General features: G+C 34.0%; 2 protein-coding genes across 2 annotated transcripts; both read right to left on the reverse strand.

Annotated features, from left to right (window-relative positions):
- Positions 1–15,228: 15,228 nt before the first annotated feature.
- Positions 15,229–16,668, reverse strand: LOC109597324 (serine/threonine-protein phosphatase 6 regulatory ankyrin repeat subunit C-like). Its single transcript, XM_049970735.1, has 6 exons — positions 16,622–16,668; positions 16,406–16,564; positions 15,956–16,048; positions 15,847–15,898; positions 15,492–15,761; positions 15,229–15,428 (listed from the first exon to the last, which is right to left on the reverse strand). Exons 1-6 carry the CDS (start codon positions 16,649–16,651, stop codon positions 15,364–15,366), a joined length of 669 nt encoding a protein of 222 aa, XP_049826692.1. The 5' UTR covers positions 16,652–16,668; the 3' UTR covers positions 15,229–15,363.
- A 2,781-nt stretch (positions 16,669–19,449) lies between these two features.
- On the reverse strand, positions 19,450–26,955 carry LOC109597288 (uncharacterized). Its single transcript, XM_020012937.2, has 3 exons — positions 26,105–26,955; positions 20,548–20,842; positions 19,450–19,719 (listed from the first exon to the last, which is right to left on the reverse strand). The coding sequence occupies exons 1-3, from the start codon at positions 26,926–26,928 to the stop codon at positions 19,450–19,452; spliced, it is 1,389 nt and encodes a 462-aa protein (XP_019868496.1). The 5' UTR covers positions 26,929–26,955.
- Positions 26,956–27,936: the final 981 nt, after the last annotated feature.

A 27,936-nucleotide genomic window follows, 5' to 3' on the forward strand; every position in this document is an offset into this window, starting at 1 on the left:
AACCTAACCTAACCTAACCTAACCTAACCTAACCTAACCTAACCTAACCTAACCTAACCTAACCTAACCTAACCTAACCTAACCTAACCTAACCTAACCTAACCTAACCTAACCTAACCTAACCTAACCTAACCTAACCTAACCTAACCTAACCTAACCTAACCTAACCTAACCTAACCTAACCTAACCTAACCTAACCTAACCTAACCTAACCTAACCTAACCTAACCTAACCTAACCTAACCTAACCTAACCTAACCTAACCTAACCTAACCTAACCTAACCTAACCTAACCTAACCTAACCTAACCTAACCTAACCTAACCTAACCTAACCTAACCTAACCTAACCTAACCTAACCTAACCTAACCTAACCTAACCTAACCTAACCTAACCTAACCTAACCTAACCTAACCTAACCTAACCTAACCTAACCTAACCTAACCTAACCTAACCTAACCTAACCTAACCTAACCTAACCTAACCTAACCTAACCTAACCTAACCTAACCTAACCTAACCTAACCTAACCTAACCTAACCTAACCTAACCTAACCTAACCTAACCTAACCTAACCTAACCTAACCTAACCTAACCTAACCTAACCTAACCTAACCTAACCTAACCTAACCTAACCTAACCTAACCTAACCTAACCTAACCTAACCTAACCTAACCTAACCTAACCTAACCTAACCTAACCTAACCTAACCTAACCTAACCTAACCTAACCTAACCTAACCTAACCTAACCTAACCTAACCTAACCTAACCTAACCTAACCTAACCTAACCTAACCTAACCTAACCTAACCTAACCTAACCTAACCTAACCTAACCTAACCTAACCTAACCTAACCTAACCTAACCTAACCTAACCTAACCTAACCTAACCTAACCTAACCTAACCTAACCTAACCTAACCTAACCTAACCTAACCTAACCTAACCTAACCTAACCTAACCTAACCTAACCTAACCTAACCTAACCTAACCTAACCTAACCTAACCTAACCTAACCTAACCTAACCTAACCTAACCTAACCTAACCTAACCTAACCTAACCTAACCTAACCTAACCTAACCTAACCTAACCTAACCTAACCTAACCTAACCTAACCTAACCTAACCTAACCTAACCTAACCTAACCTAACCTAACCTAACCTAACCTAACCTAACCTAACCTAACCTAACCTAACCTAACCTAACCTAACCTAACCTAACCTAACCTAACCTAACCTAACCTAACCTAACCTAACCTAACCTAACCTAACCTAACCTAACCTAACCTAACCTAACCTAACCTAACCTAACCTAACCTAACCTAACCTAACCTAACCTAACCTAACCTAACCTAACCTAACCTAACCTAACCTAACCTAACCTAACCTAACCTAACCTAACCTAACCTAACCTAACCTAACCTAACCTAACCTAACCTAACCTAACCTAACCTAACCTAACCTAACCTAACCTAACCTAACCTAACCTAACCTAACCTAACCTAACCTAACCTAACCTAACCTAACCTAACCTAACCTAACCTAACCTAACCTAACCTAACCTAACCTAACCTAACCTAACCTAACCTAACCTAACCTAACCTAACCTAACCTAACCTAACCTAACCTAACCTAACCTAACCTAACCTAACCTAACCTAACCTAACCTAACCTAACCTAACCTAACCTAACCTAACCTAACCTAACCTAACCTAACCTAACCTAACCTAACCTAACCTAACCTAACCTAACCTAACCTAACCTAACCTAACCTAACCTAACCTAACCTAACCTAACCTAACCTAACCTAACCTAACCTAACCTAACCTAACCTAACCTAACCTAACCTAACCTAACCTAACCTAACCTAACCTAACCTAACCTAACCTAACCTAACCTAACCTAACCTAACCTAACCTAACCTAACCTAACCTAACCTAACCTAACCTAACCTAACCTAACCTAACCTAACCTAACCTAACCTAACCTAACCTAACCTAACCTAACCTAACCTAACCTAACCTAACCTAACCTAACCTAACCTAACCTAACCTAACCTAACCTAACCTAACCTAACCTAACCTAACCTAACCTAACCTAACCTAACCTAACCTAACCTAACCTAACCTAACCTAACCTAACCTAACCTAACCTAACCTAACCTAACCTAACCTAACCTAACCTAACCTAACCTAACCTAACCTAACCTAACCTAACCTAACCTAACCTAACCTAACCTAACCTAACCTAACCTAACCTAACCTAACCTAACCTAACCTAACCTAACCTAACCTAACCTAACCTAACCTAACCTAACCTAACCTAACCTAACCTAACCTAACCTAACCTAACCTAACCTAACCTAACCTAACCTAACCTAACCTAACCTAACCTAACCTAACCTAACCTAACCTAACCTAACCTAACCTAACCTAACCTAACCTAACCTAACCTAACCTAACCTAACCTAACCTAACCTAACCTAACCTAACCTAACCTAACCTAACCTAACCTAACCTAACCTAACCTAACCTAACCTAACCTAACCTAACCTAACCTAACCTAACCTAACCTAACCTAACCTAACCTAACCTAACCTAACCTAACCTAACCTAACCTAACCTAACCTAACCTAACCTAACCTAACCTAACCTAACCTAACCTAACCTAACCTAACCTAACCTAACCTAACCTAACCTAACCTAACCTAACCTAACCTAACCTAACCTAACCTAACCTAACCTAACCTAACCTAACCTAACCTAACCTAACCTAACCTAACCTAACCTAACCTAACCTAACCTAACCTAACCTAACCTAACCTAACCTAACCTAACCTAACCTAACCTAACCTAACCTAACCTAACCTAACCTAACCTAACCTAACCTAACCTAACCTAACCTAACCTAACCTAACCTAACCTAACCTAACCTAACCTAACCTAACCTAACCTAACCTAACCTAACCTAACCTAACCTAACCTAACCTAACCTAACCTAACCTAACCTAACCTAACCTAACCTAACCTAACCTAACCTAACCTAACCTAACCTAACCTAACCTAACCTAACCTAACCTAACCTAACCTAACCTAACCTAACCTAACCTAACCTAACCTAACCTAACCTAACCTAACCTAACCTAACCTAACCTAACCTAACCTAACCTAACCTAACCTAACCTAACCTAACCTAACCTAACCTAACCTAACCTAACCTAACCTAACCTAACCTAACCTAACCTAACCTAACCTAACCTAACCTAACCTAACCTAACCTAACCTAACCTAACCTAACCTAACCTAACCTAACCTAACCTAACCTAACCTAACCTAACCTAACCTAACCTAACCTAACCTAACCTAACCTAACCTAACCTAACCTAACCTAACCTAACCTAACCTAACCTAACCTAACCTAACCTAACCTAACCTAACCTAACCTAACCTAACCTAACCTAACCTAACCTAACCTAACCTAACCTAACCTAACCTAACCTAACCTAACCTAACCTAACCTAACCTAACCTAACCTAACCTAACCTAACCTAACCTAACCTAACCTAACCTAACCTAACCTAACCTAACCTAACCTAACCTAACCTAACCTAACCTAACCTAACCTAACCTAACCTAACCTAACCTAACCTAACCTAACCTAACCTAACCTAACCTAACCTAACCTAACCTAACCTAACCTAACCTAACCTAACCTAACCTAACCTAACCTAACCTAACCTAACCTAACCTAACCTAACCTAACCTAACCTAACCTAACCTAACCTAACCTAACCTAACCTAACCTAACCTAACCTAACCTAACCTAACCTAACCTAACCTAACCTAACCTAACCTAACCTAACCTAACCTAACCTAACCTAACCTAACCTAACCTAACCTAACCTAACCTAACCTAACCTAACCTAACCTAACCTAACCTAACCTAACCTAACCTAACCTAACCTAACCTAACCTAACCTAACCTAACCTAACCTAACCTAACCTAACCTAACCTAACCTAACCTAACCTAACCTAACCTAACCTAACCTAACCTAACCTAACCTAACCTAACCTAACCTAACCTAACCTAACCTAACCTAACCTAACCTAACCTAACCTAACCTAACCTAACCTAACCTAACCTAACCTAACCTAACCTAACCTAACCTAACCTAACCTAACCTAACCTAACCTAACCTAACCTAACCTAACCTAACCTAACCTAACCTAACCTAACCTAACCTAACCTAACCTAACCTAACCTAACCTAACCTAACCTAACCTAACCTAACCTAACCTAACCTAACCTAACCTAACCTAACCTAACCTAACCTAACCTAACCTAACCTAACCTAACCTAACCTAACCTAACCTAACCTAACCTAACCTAACCTAACCTAACCTAACCTAACCTAACCTAACCTAACCTAACCTAACCTAACCTAACCTAACCTAACCTAACCTAACCTAACCTAACCTAACCTAACCTAACCTAACCTAACCTAACCTAACCTAACCTAACCTAACCTAACCTAACCTATACCTAACCTAACCTAACCTAACCTAACCTAACCTAACCTAACCTAACCTAACCTAACCTAACCTAACCTAACCTAACCTAACCTAACCTAACCTAACCTAACCTAACCTAACCTAACCTAACCTAACCTAACCTAACCTAACCTAACCTAACCTAACCTAACCTAACCTAACCTAACCTAACCTAACCTAACCTAACCTAACCTAACCTAACCTAACCTAACCTAACCTAACCTAACCTAACCTAACCTAACCTAACCTAACCTAACCTAACCTAACCTAACCTAACCTAACCTAACCTAACCTAACCTAACCTAACCTAACCTAACCTAACCTAACCTAACCTAACCTAACCTAACCTAACCTAACCTAACCTAACCTAACCTAACCTAACCTAACCTAACCTAACCTAACCTAACCTAACCTAACCTAACCTAACCTAACCTAACCTAACCTAACCTAACCTAACCTAACCTAACCTAACCTAACCTAACCTAACCTAACCTAACCTAACCTAACCTAACCTAACCTAACCTAACCTAACCTAACCTAACCTAACCTAACCTAACCTAACCTAACCTAACCTAACCTAACCTAACCTAACCTAACCTAACCTAACCTAACCTAACCTAACCTAACCTAACCTAACCTAACCTAACCTAACCTAACCTAACCTAACCTAACCTAACCTAACCTAACCTAACCTAACCTAACCTAACCTAACCTAACCTAACCTAACCTAACCTAACCTAACCTAACCTAACCTAACCTAACCTAACCTAACCTAACCTAACCTAACCTAACCTAACCTAACCTAACCTAACCTAACCTAACCTAACCTAACCTAACCTAACCTAACCTAACCTAACCTAACCTAACCTAACCTAACCTAACCTAACCTAACCTAACCTAACCTAACCTAACCTAACCTAACCTAACCTAACCTAACCTAACCTAACCTAACCTAACCTAACCTAACCTAACCTAACCTAACCTAACCTAACCTAACCTAACCTAACCTAACCTAACCTAACCTAACCTAACCTAACCTAACCTAACCTAACCTAACCTAACCTAACCTAACCTAACCTAACCTAACCTAACCTAACCTAACCTAACCTAACCTAACCTAACCTAACCTAACCTAACCTAACCTAACCTAACCTAACCTAACCTAACCTAACCTAACCTAACCTAACCTAACCTAACCTAACCTAACCTAACCTAACCTAACCTAACCTAACCTAACCTAACCTAACCTAACCTAACCTAACCTAACCTAACCTAACCTAACCTAACCTAACCTAACCTAACCTAACCTAACCTAACCTAACCTAACCTAACCTAACCTAACCTAACCTAACCTAACCTAACCTAACCTAACCTAACCTAACCTAACCTAACCTAACCTAACCTAACCTAACCTAACCTAACCTAACCTAACCTAACCTAACCTAACCTAACCTAACCTAACCTAACCTAACCTAACCTAACCTAACCTAACCTAACCTAACCTAACCTAACCTAACCTAACCTAACCTAACCTAACCTAACCTAACCTAACCTAACCTAACCTAACCTAACCTAACCTAACCTAACCTAACCTAACCTAACCTAACCTAACCTAACCTAACCTAACCTAACCTAACCTAACCTAACCTAACCTAACCTAACCTAACCTAACCTAACCTAACCTAACCTAACCTAACCTAACCTAACCTAACCTAACCTAACCTAACCTAACCTAACCTAACCTAACCTAACCTAACCTAACCTAACCTAACCTAACCTAACCTAACCTAACCTAACCTAACCTAACCTAACCTAACCTAACCTAACCTAACCTAACCTAACCTAACCTAACCTAACCTAACCTAACCTAACCTAACCTAACCTAACCTAACCTAACCTAACCTAACCTAACCTAACCTAACCTAACCTAACCTAACCTAACCTAACCTAACCTAACCTAACCTAACCTAACCTAACCTAACCTAACCTAACCTAACCTAACCTAACCTAACCTAACCTAACCTAACCTAACCTAACCTAACCTAACCTAACCTAACCTAACCTAACCTAACCTAACCTAACCTAACCTAACCTAACCTAACCTAACCTAACCTAACCTAACCTAACCTAACCTAACCTAACCTAACCTAACCTAACCTAACCTAACCTAACCTAACCTAACCTAACCTAACCTAACCTAACCTAACCTAACCTAACCTAACCTAACCTAACCTAACCTAACCTAACCTAACCTAACCTAACCTAACCTAACCTAACCTAACCTAACCTAACCTAACCTAACCTAACCTAACCTAACCTAACCTAACCTAACCTAACCTAACCTAACCTAACCTAACCTAACCTAACCTAACCTAACCTAACCTAACCTAACCTAACCTAACCTAACCTAACCTAACCTAACCTAACCTAACCTAACCTAACCTAACCTAACCTAACCTAACCTAACCTAACCTAACCTAACCTAACCTAACCTAACCTAACCTAACCTAACCTAACCTAACCTAACCTAACCTAACCTAACCTAACCTAACCTAACCTAACCTAACCTAACCTAACCTAACCTAACCTAACCTAACCTAACCTAACCTAACCTAACCTAACCTAACCTAACCTAACCTAACCTAACCTAACCTAACCTAACCTAACCTAACCTAACCTAACCTAACCTAACCTAACCTAACCTAACCTAACCTAACCTAACCTAACCTAACCTAACCTAACCTAACCTAACCTAACCTAACCTAACCTAACCTAACCTAACCTAACCTAACCTAACCTAACCTAACCTAACCTAACCTAACCTAACCTAACCTAACCTAACCTAACCTAACCTAACCTAACCTAACCTAACCTAACCTAACCTAACCTAACCTAACCTAACCTAACCTAACCTAACCTAACCTAACCTAACCTAACCTAACCTAACCTAACCTAACCTAACCTAACCTAACCTAACCTAACCTAACCTAACCTAACCTAACCTAACCTAACCTAACCTAACCTAACCTAACCTAACCTAACCTAACCTAACCTAACCTAACCTAACCTAACCTAACCTAACCTAACCTAACCTAACCTAACCTAACCTAACCTAACCTAACCTAACCTAACCTAACCTAACCTAACCTAACCTAACCTAACCTAACCTAACCTAACCTAACCTAACCTAACCTAACCTAACCTAACCTAACCTAACCTAACCTAACCTAACCTAACCTAACCTAACCTAACCTAACCTAACCTAACCTAACCTAACCTAACCTAACCTAACCTAACCTAACCTAACCTAACCTAACCTAACCTAACCTAACCTAACCTAACCTAACCTAACCTAACCTAACCTAACCTAACCTAACCTAACCTAACCTAACCTAACCTAACCTAACCTAACCTAACCTAACCTAACCTAACCTAACCTAACCTAACCTAACCTAACCTAACCTAACCTAACCTAACCTAACCTAACCTAACCTAACCTAACCTAACCTAACCTAACCTAACCTAACCTAACCTAACCTAACCTAACCTAACCTAACCTAACCTAACCTAACCTAACCTAACCTAACCTAACCTAACCTAACCTAACCTAACCTAACCTAACCTAACCTAACCTAACCTAACCTAACCTAACCTAACCTAACCTAACCTAACCTAACCTAACCTAACCTAACCTAACCTAACCTAACCTAACCTAACCTAACCTAACCTAACCTAACCTAACCTAACCTAACCTAACCTAACCTAACCTAACCTAACCTAACCTAACCTAACCTAACCTAACCTAACCTAACCTAACCTAACCTAACCTAACCTAACCTAACCTAACCTAACCTAACCTAACCTAACCTAACCTAACCTAACCTAACCTAACCTAACCTAACCTAACCTAACCTAACCTAACCTAACCTAACCTAACCTAACCTAACCTAACCTAACCTAACCTAACCTAACCTAACCTAACCTAACCTAACCTAACCTAACCTAACCTAACCTAACCTAACCTAACCTAACCTAACCTAACCTAACCTAACCTAACCTAACCTAACCTAACCTAACCTAACCTAACCTAACCTAACCTAACCTAACCTAACCTAACCTAACCTAACCTAACCTAACCTAACCTAACCTAACCTAACCTAACCTAACCTAACCTAACCTAACCTAACCTAACCTAACCTAACCTAACCTAACCTAACCTAACCTAACCTAACCTAACCTAACCTAACCTAACCTAACCTAACCTAACCTAACCTAACCTAACCTAACCTAACCTAACCTAACCTAACCTAACCTAACCTAACCTAACCTAACCTAACCTAACCTAACCTAACCTAACCTAACCTAACCTAACCTAACCTAACCTAACCTAACCTAACCTAACCTAACCTAACCTAACCTAACCTAACCTAACCTAACCTAACCTAACCTAACCTAACCTAACCTAACCTAACCTAACCTAACCTAACCTAACCTAACCTAACCTAACCTAACCTAACCTAACCTAACCTAACCTAACCTAACCTAACCTAACCTAACCTAACCTAACCTAACCTAACCTAACCTAACCTAACCTAACCTAACCTAACCTAACCTAACCTAACCTAACCTAACCTAACCTAACCTAACCTAACCTAACCTAACCTAACCTAACCTAACCTAACCTAACCTAACCTAACCTAACCTAACCTAACCTAACCTAACCTAACCTAACCTAACCTAACCTAACCTAACCTAACCTAACCTAACCTAACCTAACCTAACCTAACCTAACCTAACCTAACCTAACCTAACCTAACCTAACCTAACCTAACCTAACCTAACCTAACCTAACCTAACCTAACCTAACCTAACCTAACCTAACCTAACCTAACCTAACCTAACCTAACCTAACCTAACCTAACCTAACCTAACCTAACCTAACCTAACCTAACCTAACCTAACCTAACCTAACCTAACCTAACCTAACCTAACCTAACCTAACCTAACCTAACCTAACCTAACCTAACCTAACCTAACCTAACCTAACCTAACCTAACCTAACCTAACCTAACCTAACCTAACCTAACCTAACCTAACCTAACCTAACCTAACCTAACCTAACCTAACCTAACCTAACCTAACCTAACCTAACCTAACCTAACCTAACCTAACCTAACCTAACCTAACCTAACCTAACCTAACCTAACCTAACCTAACCTAACCTAACCTAACCTAACCTAACCTAACCTAACCTAACCTAACCTAACCTAACCTAACCTAACCTAACCTAACCTAACCTAACCTAACCTAACCTAACCTAACCTAACCTAACCTAACCTAACCTAACCTAACCTAACCTAACCTAACCTAACCTAACCTAACCTAACCTAACCTAACCTAACCTAACCTAACCTAACCTAACCTAACCTAACCTAACCTAACCTAACCTAACCTAACCTAACCTAACCTAACCTAACCTAACCTAACCTAACCTAACCTAACCTAACCTAACCTAACCTAACCTAACCTAACCTAACCTAACCTAACCTAACCTAACCTAACCTAACCTAACCTAACCTAACCTAACCTAACCTAACCTAACCTAACCTAACCTAACCTAACCTAACCTAACCTAACCTAACCTAACCTAACCTAACCTAACCTAACCTAACCTAACCTAACCTAACCTAACCTAACCTAACCTAACCTAACCTAACCTAACCTAACCTAACCTAACCTAACCTAACCTAACCTAACCTAACCTAACCTAACCTAACCTAACCTAACCTAACCTAACCTAACCTAACCTAACCTAACCTAACCTAACCTAACCTAACCTAACCTAACCTAACCTAACCTAACCTAACCTAACCTAACCTAACCTAACCTAACCTAACCTAACCTAACCTAACCTAACCTAACCTAACCTAACCTAACCTAACCTAACCTAACCTAACCTAACCTAACCTAACCTAACCTAACCTAACCTAACCTAACCTAACCTAACCTAACCTAACCTAACCTAACCTAACCTAACCTAACCTAACCTAACCTAACCTAACCTAACCTAACCTAACCTAACCTAACCTAACCTAACCTAACCTAACCTAACCTAACCTAACCTAACCTAACCTAACCTAACCTAACCTAACCTAACCTAACCTAACCTAACCTAACCTAACCTAACCTAACCTAACCTAACCTAACCTAACCTAACCTAACCTAACCTAACCTAACCTAACCTAACCTAACCTAACCTAACCTAACCTAACCTAACCTAACCTAACCTAACCTAACCTAACCTAACCTAACCTAACCTAACCTAACCTAACCTAACCTAACCTAACCTAACCTAACCTAACCTAACCTAACCTAACCTAACCTAACCTAACCTAACCTAACCTAACCTAACCTAACCTAACCTAACCTAACCTAACCTAACCTAACCTAACCTAACCTAACCTAACCTAACCTAACCTAACCTAACCTAACCTAACCTAACCTAACCTAACCTAACCTAACCTAACCTAACCTAACCTAACCTAACCTAACCTAACCTAACCTAACCTAACCTAACCTAACCTAACCTAACCTAACCTAACCTAACCTAACCTAACCTAACCTAACCTAACCTAACCTAACCTAACCTAACCTAACCTAACCTAACCTAACCTAACCTAACCTAACCTAACCTAACCTAACCTAACCTAACCTAACCTAACCTAACCTAACCTAACCTAACCTAACCTAACCTAACCTAACCTAACCTAACCTAACCTAACCTAACCTAACCTAACCTAACCTAACCTAACCTAACCTAACCTAACCTAACCTAACCTAACCTAACCTAACCTAACCTAACCTAACCTAACCTAACCTAACCTAACCTAACCTAACCTAACCTAACCTAACCTAACCTAACCTAACCTAACCTAACCTAACCTAACCTAACCTAACCTAACCTAACCTAACCTAACCTAACCTAACCTAACCTAACCTAACCTAACCTAACCTAACCTAACCTAACCTAACCTAACCTAACCTAACCTAACCTAACCTAACCTAACCTAACCTAACCTAACCTAACCTAACCTAACCTAACCTAACCTAACCTAACCTAACCTAACCTAACCTAACCTAACCTAACCTAACCTAACCTAACCTAACCTAACCTAACCTAACCTAACCTAACCTAACCTAACCTAACCTAACCTAACCTAACCTAACCTAACCTAACCTAACCTAACCTAACCTAACCTAACCTAACCTAACCTAACCTAACCTAACCTAACCTAACCTAACCTAACCTAACCTAACCTAACCTAACCTAACCTAACCTAACCTAACCTAACCTAACCTAACCTAACCTAACCTAACCTAACCTAACCTAACCTAACCTAACCTAACCTAACCTAACCTAACCTAACCTAACCTAACCTAACCTAACCTAACCTAACCTAACCTAACCTAACCTAACCTAACCTAACCTAACCTAACCTAACCTAACCTAACCTAACCTAACCTAACCTAACCTAACCTAACCTAACCTAACCTAACCTAACCTAACCTAACCTAACCTAACCTAACCTAACCTAACCTAACCTAACCTAACCTAACCTAACCTAACCTAACCTAACCTAACCTAACCTAACCTAACCTAACCTAACCTAACCTAACCTAACCTAACCTAACCTAACCTAACCTAACCTAACCTAACCTAACCTAACCTAACCTAACCTAACCTAACCTAACCTAACCTAACCTAACCTAACCTAACCTAACCTAACCTAACCTAACCTAACCTAACCTAACCTAACCTAACCTAACCTAACCTAACCTAACCTAACCTAACCTAACCTAACCTAACCTAACCTAACCTAACCTAACCTAACCTAACCTAACCTAACCTAACCTAACCTAACCTAACCTAACCTAACCTAACCTAACCTAACCTAACCTAACCTAACCTAACCTAACCTAACCTAACCTAACCTAACCTAACCTAACCTAACCTAACCTAACCTAACCTAACCTAACCTAACCTAACCTAACCTAACCTAACCTAACCTAACCTAACCTAACCTAACCTAACCTAACCTAACCTAACCTAACCTAACCTTGCTTCTGTTTAGACGTGAGACCACAATTAAAAAAATGCTTGAGACCACACCTGAAATTACCACTCCATTAAAATTTTTGAGACCACATTAAATATCTGAGACCACATCCAAAATTTCTTGAAACCACCATTAAAGTTACTGAGACCACATTAAATACCTGAAACCACACCCAATTATTTCCTGAGACCGCATCATAAAATACCAGAGACCACACCCAAATATTACCTGACACCACACCTTGCAAATATCTGAGACCACATCCGTAAAGACTTGAGACCACGATACAAAAAAATAAAGACATCAGATAATACCTGAAAACACTCCACTAAACACCTGAGACTTCACCATTAATCAGGATCGTATGGCCACATCATATATCTGTAACCACACCGAAATATAACTGATATTTCACCAAATGATACCCGAGACCACACCAAAATATAATTTGTACACTCAGAACTACCCGAGTCCACACCTGACAATAGGACTTGAAACTAAATGAGACCAAACCAAACCTCACCAAAATTGAAATCAAGCAATTGTTATGTAAATAAAACAAACAATTATTTATTAATAATATACATCTTATAATAAATTTTACAATAAATGATGACTAGTTGACCAATAATTATGTTTATTTATTATTAATGTACAACATTTTACAATAAATAATAGTTTATTATCTAATATTAATCCTTAATTGTTATTAATGTACAACATATAATCAATTTTACAATAAATAATAATTTATTATCTAATAATAATGCTTATTTGTTATTAATGTACAACATATAATCAATTTCACATTAAATAGTTCTTTATTATCCAATAACAACGTTTATTTATAAATGTTTACTGAGCAACACATTCAAAACACTATTCTATAATGGTCACAGTCACCATTAATTCAGATAGCATTCATACATTCTTATGTTATTTGACAGTTAGTTACACTAATATAACAATCAATTAACATTTTAAAACTAATTGATAATACTTTTTTGGCAAACAATTCAACAATTCATGTATTTCTTACCGTTTCATTTGTTTGCTTCTATAAACAAACAAGCAGAGGTTCTGAGAATTTAACTCTAAAGCACAAATACTCTAATGATTTTCTACTAAATAATACACACAAGCTCCTTGTTTAAGGACTAATCCTCTCGTGAAATATAAATTTCACAAACAAACTCTAACCTAAAAAATAAATTTTGTTTTAATTGTTCTACTAAATGTATTTAATCTTAATACTAAGACAATAACACTGAAACTAAACTTTAATTATCCTTCATCATTTAATACTTAAAAAACCACTGAAATATTAAATATGAACACAAGATTTATTAAAAAAATTACCACCGCAAGTTCAACTCTTATAACAAACCGTCTATGACAGCACACTTCACTCATTTCAATTGGAAGATAGACAGATAAATAGATACCGATATTGGATATAGATCATTTAAAATCATTTGTATTATGTCTTTATTTACTCACATTCTTTTTGCAACAACTACACGAATATATAAATAATTGTACCGATAGATGTCGTTGCCGAAAAATTATAGAAATATTTAAATTTGCTGTACGGCCAAGGAATGTTCAAGTTGTCTCATCGTTAGATGGCGCCGGCAGCAATAGGGAGGACAGGGCGGGGGAGGACGGGCGGCTAAGGCCGGTAACGATTTTAATACGCTCCAAAAAATTACTTGATTTTTTTAGTTTTTCTTGCACAAATTGAACCCTTTTTTCACACATTAATGCATAAGAACCTAATACACGTTTTAGTCTTTGAACGAAATAAATCGGTTCAAAAATCACACAAATATTCTACTTTATTCGTTTTCACTACATAACCTATTTATCATGTCATTGCTTCCGACGGATCTCACCGTTATTAATCACACATCTTACTATTTCCGAACAAAATATTATCTTTTGCTTTACTAACATTATCCAAACACATATTTCATGCTTACAATTTTATTCTATTCATGCACGTTATTTATTACATACATAACCTATTTGTCAAGCCACGGCGGCTCGTGCAACGAATGTTAACATATTTCACCCTGCTTTTCCCAATTCCTAACATTATTTATTCTAATTATGTTACTCACATTAAACCCACAATTCAATATAGATATTATTTTTTAACAGCACACACCGCACGTTTACTGTAAATAACGAATATTGAATTCCCTAACTTAAACATATTATAGTGGTACCTGTTACTGGTACTCTAACAGACAATGACGGTACAGAAAACCTAAGTGGGTGAAATTCATTTTAATTATTATTATTCCCATAGATTATGAATACATATTATAACGTGTATGTGTTTTTATTATATAAAAAACAATGAATACACCAAAAATATACCAAGGAAATCAAATTTTCCTCTTAAGACATATTTTAACACTAAACCCAAAAAATTATGACTAAAATTTTCACACAATAATTCATGGATCTCATGGATCTCATGGATGATGAATGATTTCCAATTTTAATAATGGGAGTAACCAAAATGACTCTACAAAAAAATATTTACCCTAATTTTATTAAAATTAAAATTTAATAAAATGATTAATATAAATTTTATTGTATCCTATTACATACGAATTTCATATTAATTAGAATGACATATTTAATTCAGATATATAACCGTAAGATTAGAGAAAAAAATATATACATGTCTAATTCAACATATATTCTTGAGAAATAACCCAATTGGAAATAAGCTCAGCTGTCTCTAGATGACCTGCAAGAGATAATAATTATACTTTTAATAATATATCTCCTGTAACATATTATATAATATTACCATATGAAGAAGCAATTGCAATGGGATGAGGATAAACCGATACGGAGCCGTTTTTGTTAAGCAACCAATTTACAAGAGCAGTGTGGCCAAACATCGCAGCCATCTGCAAAGGCGTGTACCCGTTGCCATTGGGTGCATTAATATCACATCCTGCATAATAAAGTTCTCGAATACAAGAAGCATCTAAATTTCCTGGATTTCTAATATAGTGAAATATTGCCAAATAAAAAACAGAATCATTGTGAGGTGTGTTTTTGTGAATATCGGCACCTGCAAATATATATTAATTTAATTTTTATATTTCTAAATTTCAATCAATGTTATTATTTAAAAATTATATATTTATTTTTATTACCTTTTGATAACATAACTTTGACTAACAGAGTCTCGTTTAATGAACACGCAATCTAAATATTTAAACAAATTTGTAAGAACAATTAAGATTCTTTACTTTATATAATTACCATAAATGGTGTATATCCGGTATCTAAAATTGACTGATTGATGATATTGGGATGTGAATTTAATATTTCTATGATTTCCACAATCTTATTTTCCTGAAATACAATACAAATATAATAATTAAAACACTACAATTTGCATAAGATAGACAAAAGTATATATAAATATTATTGAACGCTCAGCGACTGATCACCGTTATACACTTCGTATTCAATTTCGTTTGCGGTTTCGTTTGTTAATATCCTATTCAAAATGCATATTGTAACAACAGTAATATTATTAATTTGTCAAAAATTAATCATGACACTCTGTCACAACAATACGTCAGAAAACATTTATTTCCTATTATTGCATTTAAACACTTGCAACACAAGCGAATTTGGTCTTCATGGTGTACTGAAGAATTATCGCTGACCGTACATTAATAATTTAAATAATAATTGCATACAAACCTCAAATGCTCTTAATAATTGTGCTTGAATTCCTTCACAACTATGTCTTTTATATTTACACCATATCCAACTTCCTACTTGCATGGTAATCAAGAGAATAATAAATAACCTTGCATATGCCAAAAATGCATTATCATGGTACCACAATTCAAGTCCGTCCTACAATTTTATTGAATAAACAAATCAATTTTTATTTTAACAACATAAACAACTTACCAAATATGACATTTTAAAACTTTCTAACATACTTAGTTAAGTTATTTTTCTGAAGTTTTTGGGATACAAAATAAATAATGTTGGCGATAATGGCAAACGAAATCGCCATCTACCAACTCACACGCCAACTTCCCAATAACAGTTATCGTTCTTTAGTTTCGTGTTTATAAAATAGTACGAATAAACAGTAAATAATATAAAAAACACTTATTGGAGTAAATTGTGTTAAACCTATCACAACCTCACCATAAATTTAGATAAACATTATATATCACCATAACACTGAACAGATGGTGCGCCATCTATGTAGCGTATTTCAAATTTCAGTATTCTAATAATAGATTACAATATTGCTTTATACAAATATGCTTTGTAACCCTGTCAAGTATTTCCATGGAGGTAGTATACAGATACAATGGCCCGAGTGCATATGATAAATATAATTTAAAACATTTTTTTAAAATTTTATTCTTATTGTTTTTTATTCTTTTAACAACCATGCACATTTATGACAAAAATTTAATTTACAAATTTCATTACTGATTTAGCTTTTATCATCGTTTTGTTTTAACATTTATTTATATGAATGAATTATACATATTATTAATATTATTATTGATAAGGTCTGTTTGTGTTTTATAAGAAAATTTCCCAGTTGACATTAATTGTTAATTTATTTATTTTCTGAAAAAAACTTATTGTTTGACAGTATAAAGCACTATATACTGGTTACACAATTTTATATTCGGGGGTGACCACTACAAACAAGTAATTAAAAAAATATTATTTTGTAGTTGCTGTATATTAAAAATATTTCATTAATTTTTTTACTTTTGTTGATGCAATCATGATGTAAGGAAAATATGGTGTAATGTAATTTACACAGTGACGAAATATTGGGAATATTTATATGGAATGATTAGCGAAACTTCGTTGTTTTTTTTTTTTATTTCATGTATCCGTTCTTCCATATGATCATAGATTATACAAAAAGTTTTAGAAGTGTATTTACTTAATCTATCCTAATCCACCTCTATATCACCGAATACTCCCAATAACGTCACTTTGCTGAGTCGACGAAAATTAATCACTTCAGTGACCAACCTTACACCTTGACTGCGATTAAGGCAATTTGTGTACAAAAGTTAATTTATTTTTGTATATTATTATAATGGATTACACATGGCTTTAATTCAAATTAAATCGTTATTTTTTTACATTTATTGTTAATGAAGTAATTCATTTATTTTATCATATTTGTATAATGGAGAATGTCACATAACCACCGTTAAATACTAATATTCTACTTTCATGGTAATTTTTTTAGTCATGAAAAGTAATTTTGTAAACAATTTGGAAATATTTATATAAAACAAATTTCTTCACAGGATATGTGTGAAGAAAATGAAGGTTCTAGAGAGTGCAGAACGATACATAAAACTGGAACAACAACAATAGCAAATGCATAATTATTAAAGTTTATGAGACCAGTAAAACTATGTCTTTTCCAAATTCTTCAAAGCATCGGAAAAAATTTGGTTCACATGTTATCGACAAAATGAACCAGTTATAAGAAAGTACCGTCCACGGTGTAAACAGTGAAGTTGGTTAGTACAGACAAGTACAAGATAATTACTTGTTTCACAACTAGTGATACTGACAAGCAACAGATTTGGAGAAAACAGAAGTTGGCACAATTTTGCAGAAAGTAATATTAAGAATACAAATTAGCCAAAAATATATAAAAATATTGAATACAGGAGAAAATATATTTATCATTTTGAATAAAAAAGTAAGAAACTTATACTAAACTTAGTTTTGGTTAGTTACTGCGAAACAAGCCACATGAAATCTATCATCTATCAAATATCTCTCGATACAAATGAATTGGTTCTAATAAATTGTGAAGTTTATTAAACATTTCTTTTTCTGACGCTAGTCACTAGTATCTCCTAAAATAGAATTAAAAAATTTAGAATATTTAACGATGATGATGCACATCTCATCATTATAAATAATCATTTTTCTTTCAACAGCTAAATATGAAATTTGGACCCATTTTAATCACGTGTTATATGTTGTATGTTTTTATCCACCCTAATACTAAAATATTTTTAAATATAAAATGTAATCCAATTTCAACTGAATATGACATTGGAAGTTTATATAATATTTATTGTGACTTTAAAAGTAATATTATTTTAACAAGGATTAATTCAGCTTAATTTTCAAAGTCACGAAAAATGGTGTTGAAATTGAATAACTATTTATTTATGTAGGGTGCGTCATCAAAATTTGGAAAAACTTAATTTATATGCATATAAAATTATGTTAGAAATCACATTTAATTTGTGTACGCCATTGAGTCACTAGAAGCTATATATTATACATCTAATTCAACGCTTTCACATAACTAGTTCTTGAGACACGAATATGTGGATGTGATTTAAATATAATGTTTCAATAAAATATTTAAAAACCGTAAATTAAGTGTAATTACACAGTCGACAAGAAATTTAGTTTTTCTAATTTTGGGGACGCAAGTTGAGTTTGTACTAAAATAAATAAATAAATAAATAAATACATAATTCTTATAGTATTTGGACATGACATTTATGTACAAGTAGTAAATTGGTTCTTTATAAAAATAATTAATTTAATAAATTTTTTATTTTAATGGCATTCTTTAGATACTCGTATATTCAAGATTGGAAAGAACTAATTTACTAAGAACATGCATGGATTACAGTACAATTTGATTATTTTTTTTCTCTTAATAATATAGTAAATTTAAAAAATATGAAACTAAATATGACAAAATTAAAAAATCAGGTTCTTCTAAATGGTCCATCTGACTCTGGAGATGACACTTCATATTTACTATTAGATGTTATCATTTCAGTTATGTCAGAATTATATTTCCCAAAACAATATTTGCAACGCATTTTGGTATCATCGTCAACACGAACTGATTGCATTATGGTACATAGAGCAATAAATGACACAACAAAAAGGACAGATGGAATACTTATTGCAATAATCAAATCTCTTCGTGTTTTCTTCAGGTTGTACCTTGCTATTACAGAAAACGAGCTATTCTGAAATAAAATAAGATGTAATTAAATAATTTGTCATAAAAATATATAAATATATATACTTCGATAACTTATGAGTATACTTTGACAACTTATTAATTAATACCTATAGCTACACATGTATATAAAGTCACTTTCAAAGACATTGCATCCTGTTAATGATAAATTTACTTGTTTTAATTTATTTTAATATTAAAAAAAAAAACGGCATCAAAATCAAATATTATGTATCGCTAAACATATAAGTCCAAAAATAGTAAAAATGTTATCTATTAAACTAAACTAAAGAAATTTCTTTACGAATATCCGTTCTTCATCGGGAAGATTTTTGTTTAGACAAATTGATCAAAGATTCGGTGCAATGAATCCAGCTACCAGCTGTCAGGCAAGTCGGATACACAGTACAAATGGTTGTGAGAATGATCACGAAAGCCTTAACATTTATATTAATTAGATAACTTTTAAGTAATTGTCAATGTACATAATGCCAATTCATTTCGAATGTAACCATCACAAGACGGATTGTTACTTGTCGATTAAATCTTGGAAATCTTTATGAGTGCTTAGACTATTACTTTGAAATCAAAGTTGTAGAATGATTATTGTTTTGTTGAAAAGGAAAAAGGCAATAGAAAACAGCGATAGAATCATGTATGTAAAAAGTACGTGTTCTTGCCAGAAATAAAAATTTTGTTCAATATAACCTAAGGGATTTTGGTATGTGTCAACTGGTACTAATGAAAGTCTATTACCAGAATGCATAATTCTAATTGGTTCTTATATTTACTATGACATAGTTAAGTCTGTAAAAGAACTGGGAGATCTACTTACTTTATTATAATAGCATGGATACCTCGATTGAGCCGTTTGATTCCTTCCATCTCTGCCATGAGTCTGAAGAAATTCTAAGCATTCACCTTTTAAAGTATTTACACATGCATCCAAATTAATTAGTAAGCGTGACGTATTGTAAATTGTCAAAACTGATTGAGTTGGTACAAATGCATTCGATGGATCCAAAACTTCTCTAAATTTTTCCGTCAAATTCCAAAATTGTCTAAATGTCACATACGGAGAAGGAATTGAGGTAGAATTATACAAAGTTCCATTAATGCAGTCTGTAGCCCTGAAAATAAATAAAACTCTTTACTTCTTGGTCAGATAACTTCTAATTTGTCACGACCAATCATATATATATATATATATATATATATATATATATATATATATATATGTCGCAGCGCGGTCAGGATTATAGGCCATTTCGAATATTAAATAACACGCAAATAGTCCTTACAATGTAATTGAACTAACAGGCACAGGATTACAACTAATAGTAAAACAATTAGGTAGGAGTCGTATGAAACGCGGTGATCCCGACGGTTATGCCAAGCCAAGCCAAGACTTCTACACAGCTTCCCTGACAGAGCTTAACTGTCCGCCCTCGCAGGTCTCCTCTACCGTCACCCTCGGTTCGAGTACCATCCCCTGCTTAGCACTTCCGCTGATTCCACCCAAGTACTATAAGTATGCAACCCATAGTACTACTTGCGTTTCACATGAACCCTCCGACATATATATATATATATATATATATATATATATATATATATATATATATATATAAGCAGGGGATGGTACTCGAACCGAGGGTGACACCACTTTATTTCCTTTCTCTAATTAATCAATAAGTTGTATATTATATCACAAGTGAGGAAATAAAAACAAAGTATGTCAACTCGAGAACACATTTGAAATTTGGGCGTTTAAAATATAATAAAATAATAACTGATAAGTGTCTTCTAACTTCAAGTACAGGTACATTTTCCTGTGGACAAAAAGAATGAAAATAAAAAAAAATAAATAATGCATAAAATGGTTGTAGAAAATATATGTCATTCTAATTGAAATTTAAGAAAATATGTATTTGTGGTCCAACTGCCTAAAAACTAAACTTACTAATAACGTTGGATCAATAGAAAGAGATATAAGCAAAATGTATAATACTTTTTAACGGATATATATTTCACAAGAGTGATTTTGTACCTCAATCGGTAATCAGCCCATACCTTTTTGTATTTGATCTAGACGTCCAGAAAAACAAGAATTAAATAAAACTCGTCATATTCAAATTATATTTGCTTCATTTTTCGTAATTTCACAACCATCCATTCATTTATTAATTCTACAACGAACATATGAAAAACATGTAATAAATTCATATAAGTAATGCTGTGAGGCATTGTGAAACAAATCAAATTAGGTGACGTCCGACTGAAATACGAGTTTACGTCGAAGGAACGCATTTCTTCGCTCTATATACAGCTGTTCTAACATTTGAAAAGGGTAGATTTTTATATTATATCATGTAAAGTAGAACAACTTGGTTTGAAGAAAATCATCCTGTGATGTTTTTACATAAGTCCGCTTGGAACTCCTGGAATTCAACGAGACTATCACGTACCGAAAAATGGCAAAATCCCTGGTAACATGAGGTAAAGCGTAATCTTCAACATCTGTCTAAGAAGATCTGCATAATACTTGAAAATTTATAGTGCGGGAGGCTGTTGACCATGGTGGATTGTTGGACATTTTTGGTAATATATGGTATTAGGATTGAAAGAAAAGATTATTTTTTAGTATGTTAATATTACTATATTTTATTATATATAATATTAGCAATTTTTCTGAATCTCAATCTGAACTAATTTTAAACTGAATAACAAATAACTTTGAAAAATTAGTGAATGACCAAAGGCACTTAATTCACACAGACTGAGTACACAAAATACCAATAATATCCAATTTTTAATTATTGTTGCTTAAATTATTTGAACTGCTGTTGTTTTTAATTTGCAATAATAATTTAAGTATATTTAAGTTATTCAATTAGATAAACGTCAATTTCTTCAAGATTATATTTTAAATATGCATTGACAAGTTGTGGTTTTGTAATAAAATGTTGCGAATTCTCCTTTAGATACAATGTAATTTAAATACTATTTTTTTTAATTAAATTAAAAGAGTATTTAAGCAGTTATTGAGAAAAATAATAGTACTCTTTTAGTTCATAGATTATGCTAAAAACATATTAATATTCCAAAACATACTTAAAATTGAAGATATAAACATTATTAGACTAGTTCCAGCAGGCAAAATTAATTTTAACAACTTTCACTGGTGACTTTGAGTTATTCAAGAAACACCAATTTTTGGCAACGTGCATTGGGTGTGTCAAATCTTCTTAGGGTCCACTTTTAGGTAAAAGTTTATGGATTCTTATATTTATTTATTCTTATGTATTCCCATGTTTAAAGTTAGTATAAGTTTGTCAGCCGTCAATAGTGAACATTTCTGAATATTATCATTATAGGAGATAGATAGTCAAGCTCCTTCCATTATAACAATAAGAAGAATTTAAACTGTGCTGTAAGAGCTGTTAGGATGAATCCACAAAGTGATATTTGTTGATGGTCGATGTATAGTGTACAACTTAGTAAACCTGATAGACACTTCAAAGTGTTGCGTATCGCCCAATGAAAATTTTCGTTGATTTATAACGATGGATGAAACATGGGACTCCCAAATGTACTTATAGGAAACAATTGGCTCCAAAAAAAAGTTAGTTCCATTTGTAGACAGAATTGTGACATCAATTTTTTGGTGTCCGATGGGTCCATCTGTAATATTCAAACCGAAAAAACAGAGCAACTAACGAAATCAAGAAAAAAATATTTGCTTCTACTTCCTCTTGTATCATATTCAACAGATTTTACTATCTCTTCTCAGTATAAACAGAATATTAAGCATATCTATGAAATAAAGTTAATTGGATTTTACTACAATCCTTCGCAGTATTTATCCACTTGCTAAATTACTAAAAACTCAAATACCACCAATAATAATTAATTAATTAATAAATTACGTTCTTTACTTCATCTACCGTTTTATTACTGTATTCTGGGGTTATTTGGGTGCAACGAACACATTAAAACACCCTCTTTATTTTTTCACTTGTGGCATTTATGTAGATTACGGGAGCAGTATCGAGATCAATTAAATTTAGTTATGTCGTTAACTTGTTACAACTAACTCGTTTAACTATGTTACATGTAATTATGACAATAATCCTTTCAAAAATAAATAAATCGAATACTAGACACTATACTAGGTTAGAAAAATTGATGAGAAAAAAATACAACATACATAGTATACTAACTGAGTAAGTTAAAAGAAAATATTCATATTTTGCTATATAAATAAATGAAAAATTTTGAAAACTTCGTGATCAAATTATAACTATTGGACAATGGCATTTTTGTCAAAAAGAAATTAGTTGGTCACTGATACAGATGTTAACTACTCTCTGACTTTGGTTCTACTTGAATCCTAGACTTTTTCTACAGTTGAGGTCTTTCCACAATCGCATCGCAGCGCGTCGTCTTTAGTAACATGAACTTCTTACCTTCTAACTTCTTTATCAATTCTATAAAGGGTGAAAGAATGTTTTTGTCTCTAAGAACTATTTTATTTATTTTTATTTTTGTTCTGTCCTCAAAACGTGACAAAGCACTCTAGTTCTCAGCCACATTACTTTTTTTCGACTTTTTTAGAATGATGTTGTTTATAATTACCAGCGACTTTCATTTAAAAATAACCAAGGAACTGTTGTTGTTGTTGTTGTTGTTGTTGTTGTTGTTGTTGTTGTTGTTGTTGTTGTTGTTGTTGTTGATGATGTCTTCACTTATAGACAATGTTTTCATAACTAATTGTTTAGTTAGATTCGCTCAGACTGTTTATTTTAATATGGTTTGAGTAAGTAAAAGTAATTTCTATCACTCCTCGCTTAGATAAAGTTGAGCTGGTTTATGCCATTTGCATCCGCCATGAAGAAACACTCACCGTAAAACAGCTTGTCGTTGTGTCCTTGTGGTTAGTTCATTGTCTGGATTATCATTTCATATAAATGCGTGTTAAAAACCATGCTGCTGCTGCTGCTGCTGCTGCTGCTGCTGCTGCTGCTGCTGCTAGATAAATTCTCTTGCATAATTACTACCATTCCACTGCTCCAGATATGACCAATACATCAAGCTCAAATAATTTACTATTTTAATATTATTAAATATGCTGTACACATTATGCTTGACTATTAATTTAAAATTTACTCCTCGTGATTTGGCCCTACTGGAATGCCATGTAACATAGAAATGAATTGAGGTTGTTTAGAAATCAAAAATACGTTAATATGTTGTTTGTATAGCGTTACATCCAACCATTATTTATATTATTTTATTATATTATTAAATAAATTTGATCTAATTTTTAACTAACTTACGGTATAGTAGAAGTGTACAGTGTAGCCATCTAAGCATTTAAGATGGAAACACCTACATTACTTTTTATTTCTAATTGAACCATAGACATTTTATGGCATATATTTTGAGTCATTAATTATTGAAATCGACATAATTAATTAACGATATTTAAACTTGACGAGCTTTGATAATACAGGTATGAATAAAGTTGAACCACTTCCTCCTTTATAGACTATTGTTAATATCATTGTACTGTCGCTTATAAAACTTATAAACCACCTCTAGGATCACTTAATTACTATTTCATAAATGTGTTCTGCACGAAATAGTATAAAGATTATATTCGTACCGATCTTATTTTTCACAGTTTTGATACCAACTGATGTAAAAGTAGACGTTTCACTTTATTTACACATTAATTAAATATTATTAATATTACATCGATCTGTCAATGTTGTCAAGTTTTAATTATTGATCATATTTATCAAAAGTCAATCAATACATCAATCATTTGATTTTACAAGATGAAATGACCCTTTGTATGGTGATAGTTGTATCCAAATTTTTAAATGGAAATTGAACGTTTGTGACTTTGTAAAATTCAAGAATTTTATTAATTACAAATTTATTGTTAAAATTAATATTAAAAATAAAATTAAACAATAATCAAAATTTTAATAACTGATGATATCCACTTGTCAGGAACGAAATGTGATTGGTTAGATATTAATTTTTAAATTTGAAAACAATAATTAAGTTAAGTTTTTAATAAATTAGATTTGTTATTGTTGTTGTAATGATGACATAGCATCGAATTTAGAGTTATACACGCCTACACCTACACCTACACCTATACCTACACCTCCACCTCCACCTCCACCTCCACCTCCACCTCCACCTTCATCTTCGAACTAATTTTATTTACGCTTTCATATAAAAAAATTAAAATAGTAAACGTATATACATATATAAGAAATAAATGCTTAATTATTAGGTGCAGTTATAAATGAAAGTTAACGTTACGTTGATCAAATCAAACGAAATCAAAGTTGTATAAATGAAAGTTTACTTACTCTATAGTAACATTAGTGGCATCATAATTTACAATATGACATGAAACCATGAAAATTTCCTTTTTCTTTTTGGTCCAAAAAAGTGTCGGTTCTATTTCAAAACCTTCTTCGTTTCCATTGGCTTTGGTAGAAGCAAACGCCGAATCGCAGTACGCTTGATGTACACTGTTATCAGATATAATGAAAACATTTTTTGAAATAGACGTAATATTGTCTTTACATATTCTGTCACAATTAAAAGCTTTTTTAATTTTAGTGCATTTGGAGCCTTTGCATTCAAAAAATCCATTTAATTTCATGTTATCTTTGTCGCTGTCGACTATAAAACCATCAGCTTTATAATGGCAATCGTATATTTGAGAAATGTTCATGCAATGTCCTAAGGAACAATTGAATACACCTCGAAGCTGACTACATTCTGTTCCGTTGTTACAGTTGTGTTTTCTAAGAGTATTTGTGTTAACCGGTGGACAAAACGATGTATGAAAAGAAGTGCAATTTCTGAATTCCACCCTAGTGCCATTTTGTCTGGTTGTTGCATGGATTTGAGGACAAAATCCTGAGGCCTTTGTAAGACACCATTCGCCACACGAAGCCCAACTACAATTATTGAGCAAACTTGTATTTATTGTTTGGCACATTACCGGTCTCTCCTCAAAGTTTGACTTAAAAGCTCTATATGATGGGATATATATCGCCACAGTTAGATATATAAGAGACACACAACTGAAAACAACCACTAACTGACAGAAACAAATACAACCACAAATTCTTTTATCTTGTTGGGGTATTAGACGGGGTTTACACTTATTTCGTCGGGCCATTTCTATAATTTTGATAGATAAAGGCACGTGTAAGTATTATATTAATTAAAGTATTAATTACTTCAGTTTATTCTACATCTCAAAAATAAGTTTTGCCATTCAACATAATACTACAACACCAGTTTGAGGTCGACTGGAGGATTATTTGAGCGTCGACGCCGACGCCGTCGCCGTCACCGTCACCGTCGCCGTCCAAATCTACACGCAGGCGTGCTCCAAACTGTTATTACTCATATTTATTATTTATTCACATGTCACCTACTAGATAGCTCTTTTATATATATATATATATATATATATATATGAATTTTCTAGATCGTAATCACGGATGATGTAGTGATGTGTATTTTTTTAAATTTATATGAAAAATAAATTATACTCTGCAATCATAATATTCGTGAATCAATAAAACCAGGTCTTGCGTACTACATATTGTATTAACTATTTTCGTAATTTGTATATTTATCTGATCCCATTTTTATAAATAAATAATTGTTAACTTCCTGCATGCACGTACAATGATACAACCCTAAATGTTTGTCCAGAAAGTGTTTTAAAAATTCAGTGTTGTGGCCCAAAACATTATTTAAAACAGTGTTGGTTGATCCTTTTGATATGCCAACATCATCAGTAAGGTTCCTGCTCTCTCTTTTGACTGTACGTGTAAAATAAAACATGTACAAAATGTATTTCAAAAACAACCGTACGTAATTGTTAAGAGATTAATTACAAGTTAATAATAATATCTATATTTCTAAAATTCAGAATCACTGGTTTAAATACTTAATGAATTATTTTAAATATGTATAATAATTTATTTTGTAGATTTAGGCAATCACATTTACGTTTTCAGTTAGACTATTTTAAAAAAAAAATACAGGTGTTGGAAATATATAAATTTTTTTCTCAAATATTCATTTTATTCACAAGTACAAGGTACTGAAAGGGAATATAAGGAAGAGTTTCTCTCATTCAAGAAGCCCAAACCAAATATGTTTCCTAATTTTA

Source organism: Aethina tumida, chromosome 1 (assembly GCF_024364675.1).
Source record: "Aethina tumida isolate Nest 87 chromosome 1, icAetTumi1.1, whole genome shotgun sequence".
Taxonomy (NCBI): domain Eukaryota; kingdom Metazoa; phylum Arthropoda; class Insecta; order Coleoptera; family Nitidulidae; genus Aethina; species Aethina tumida.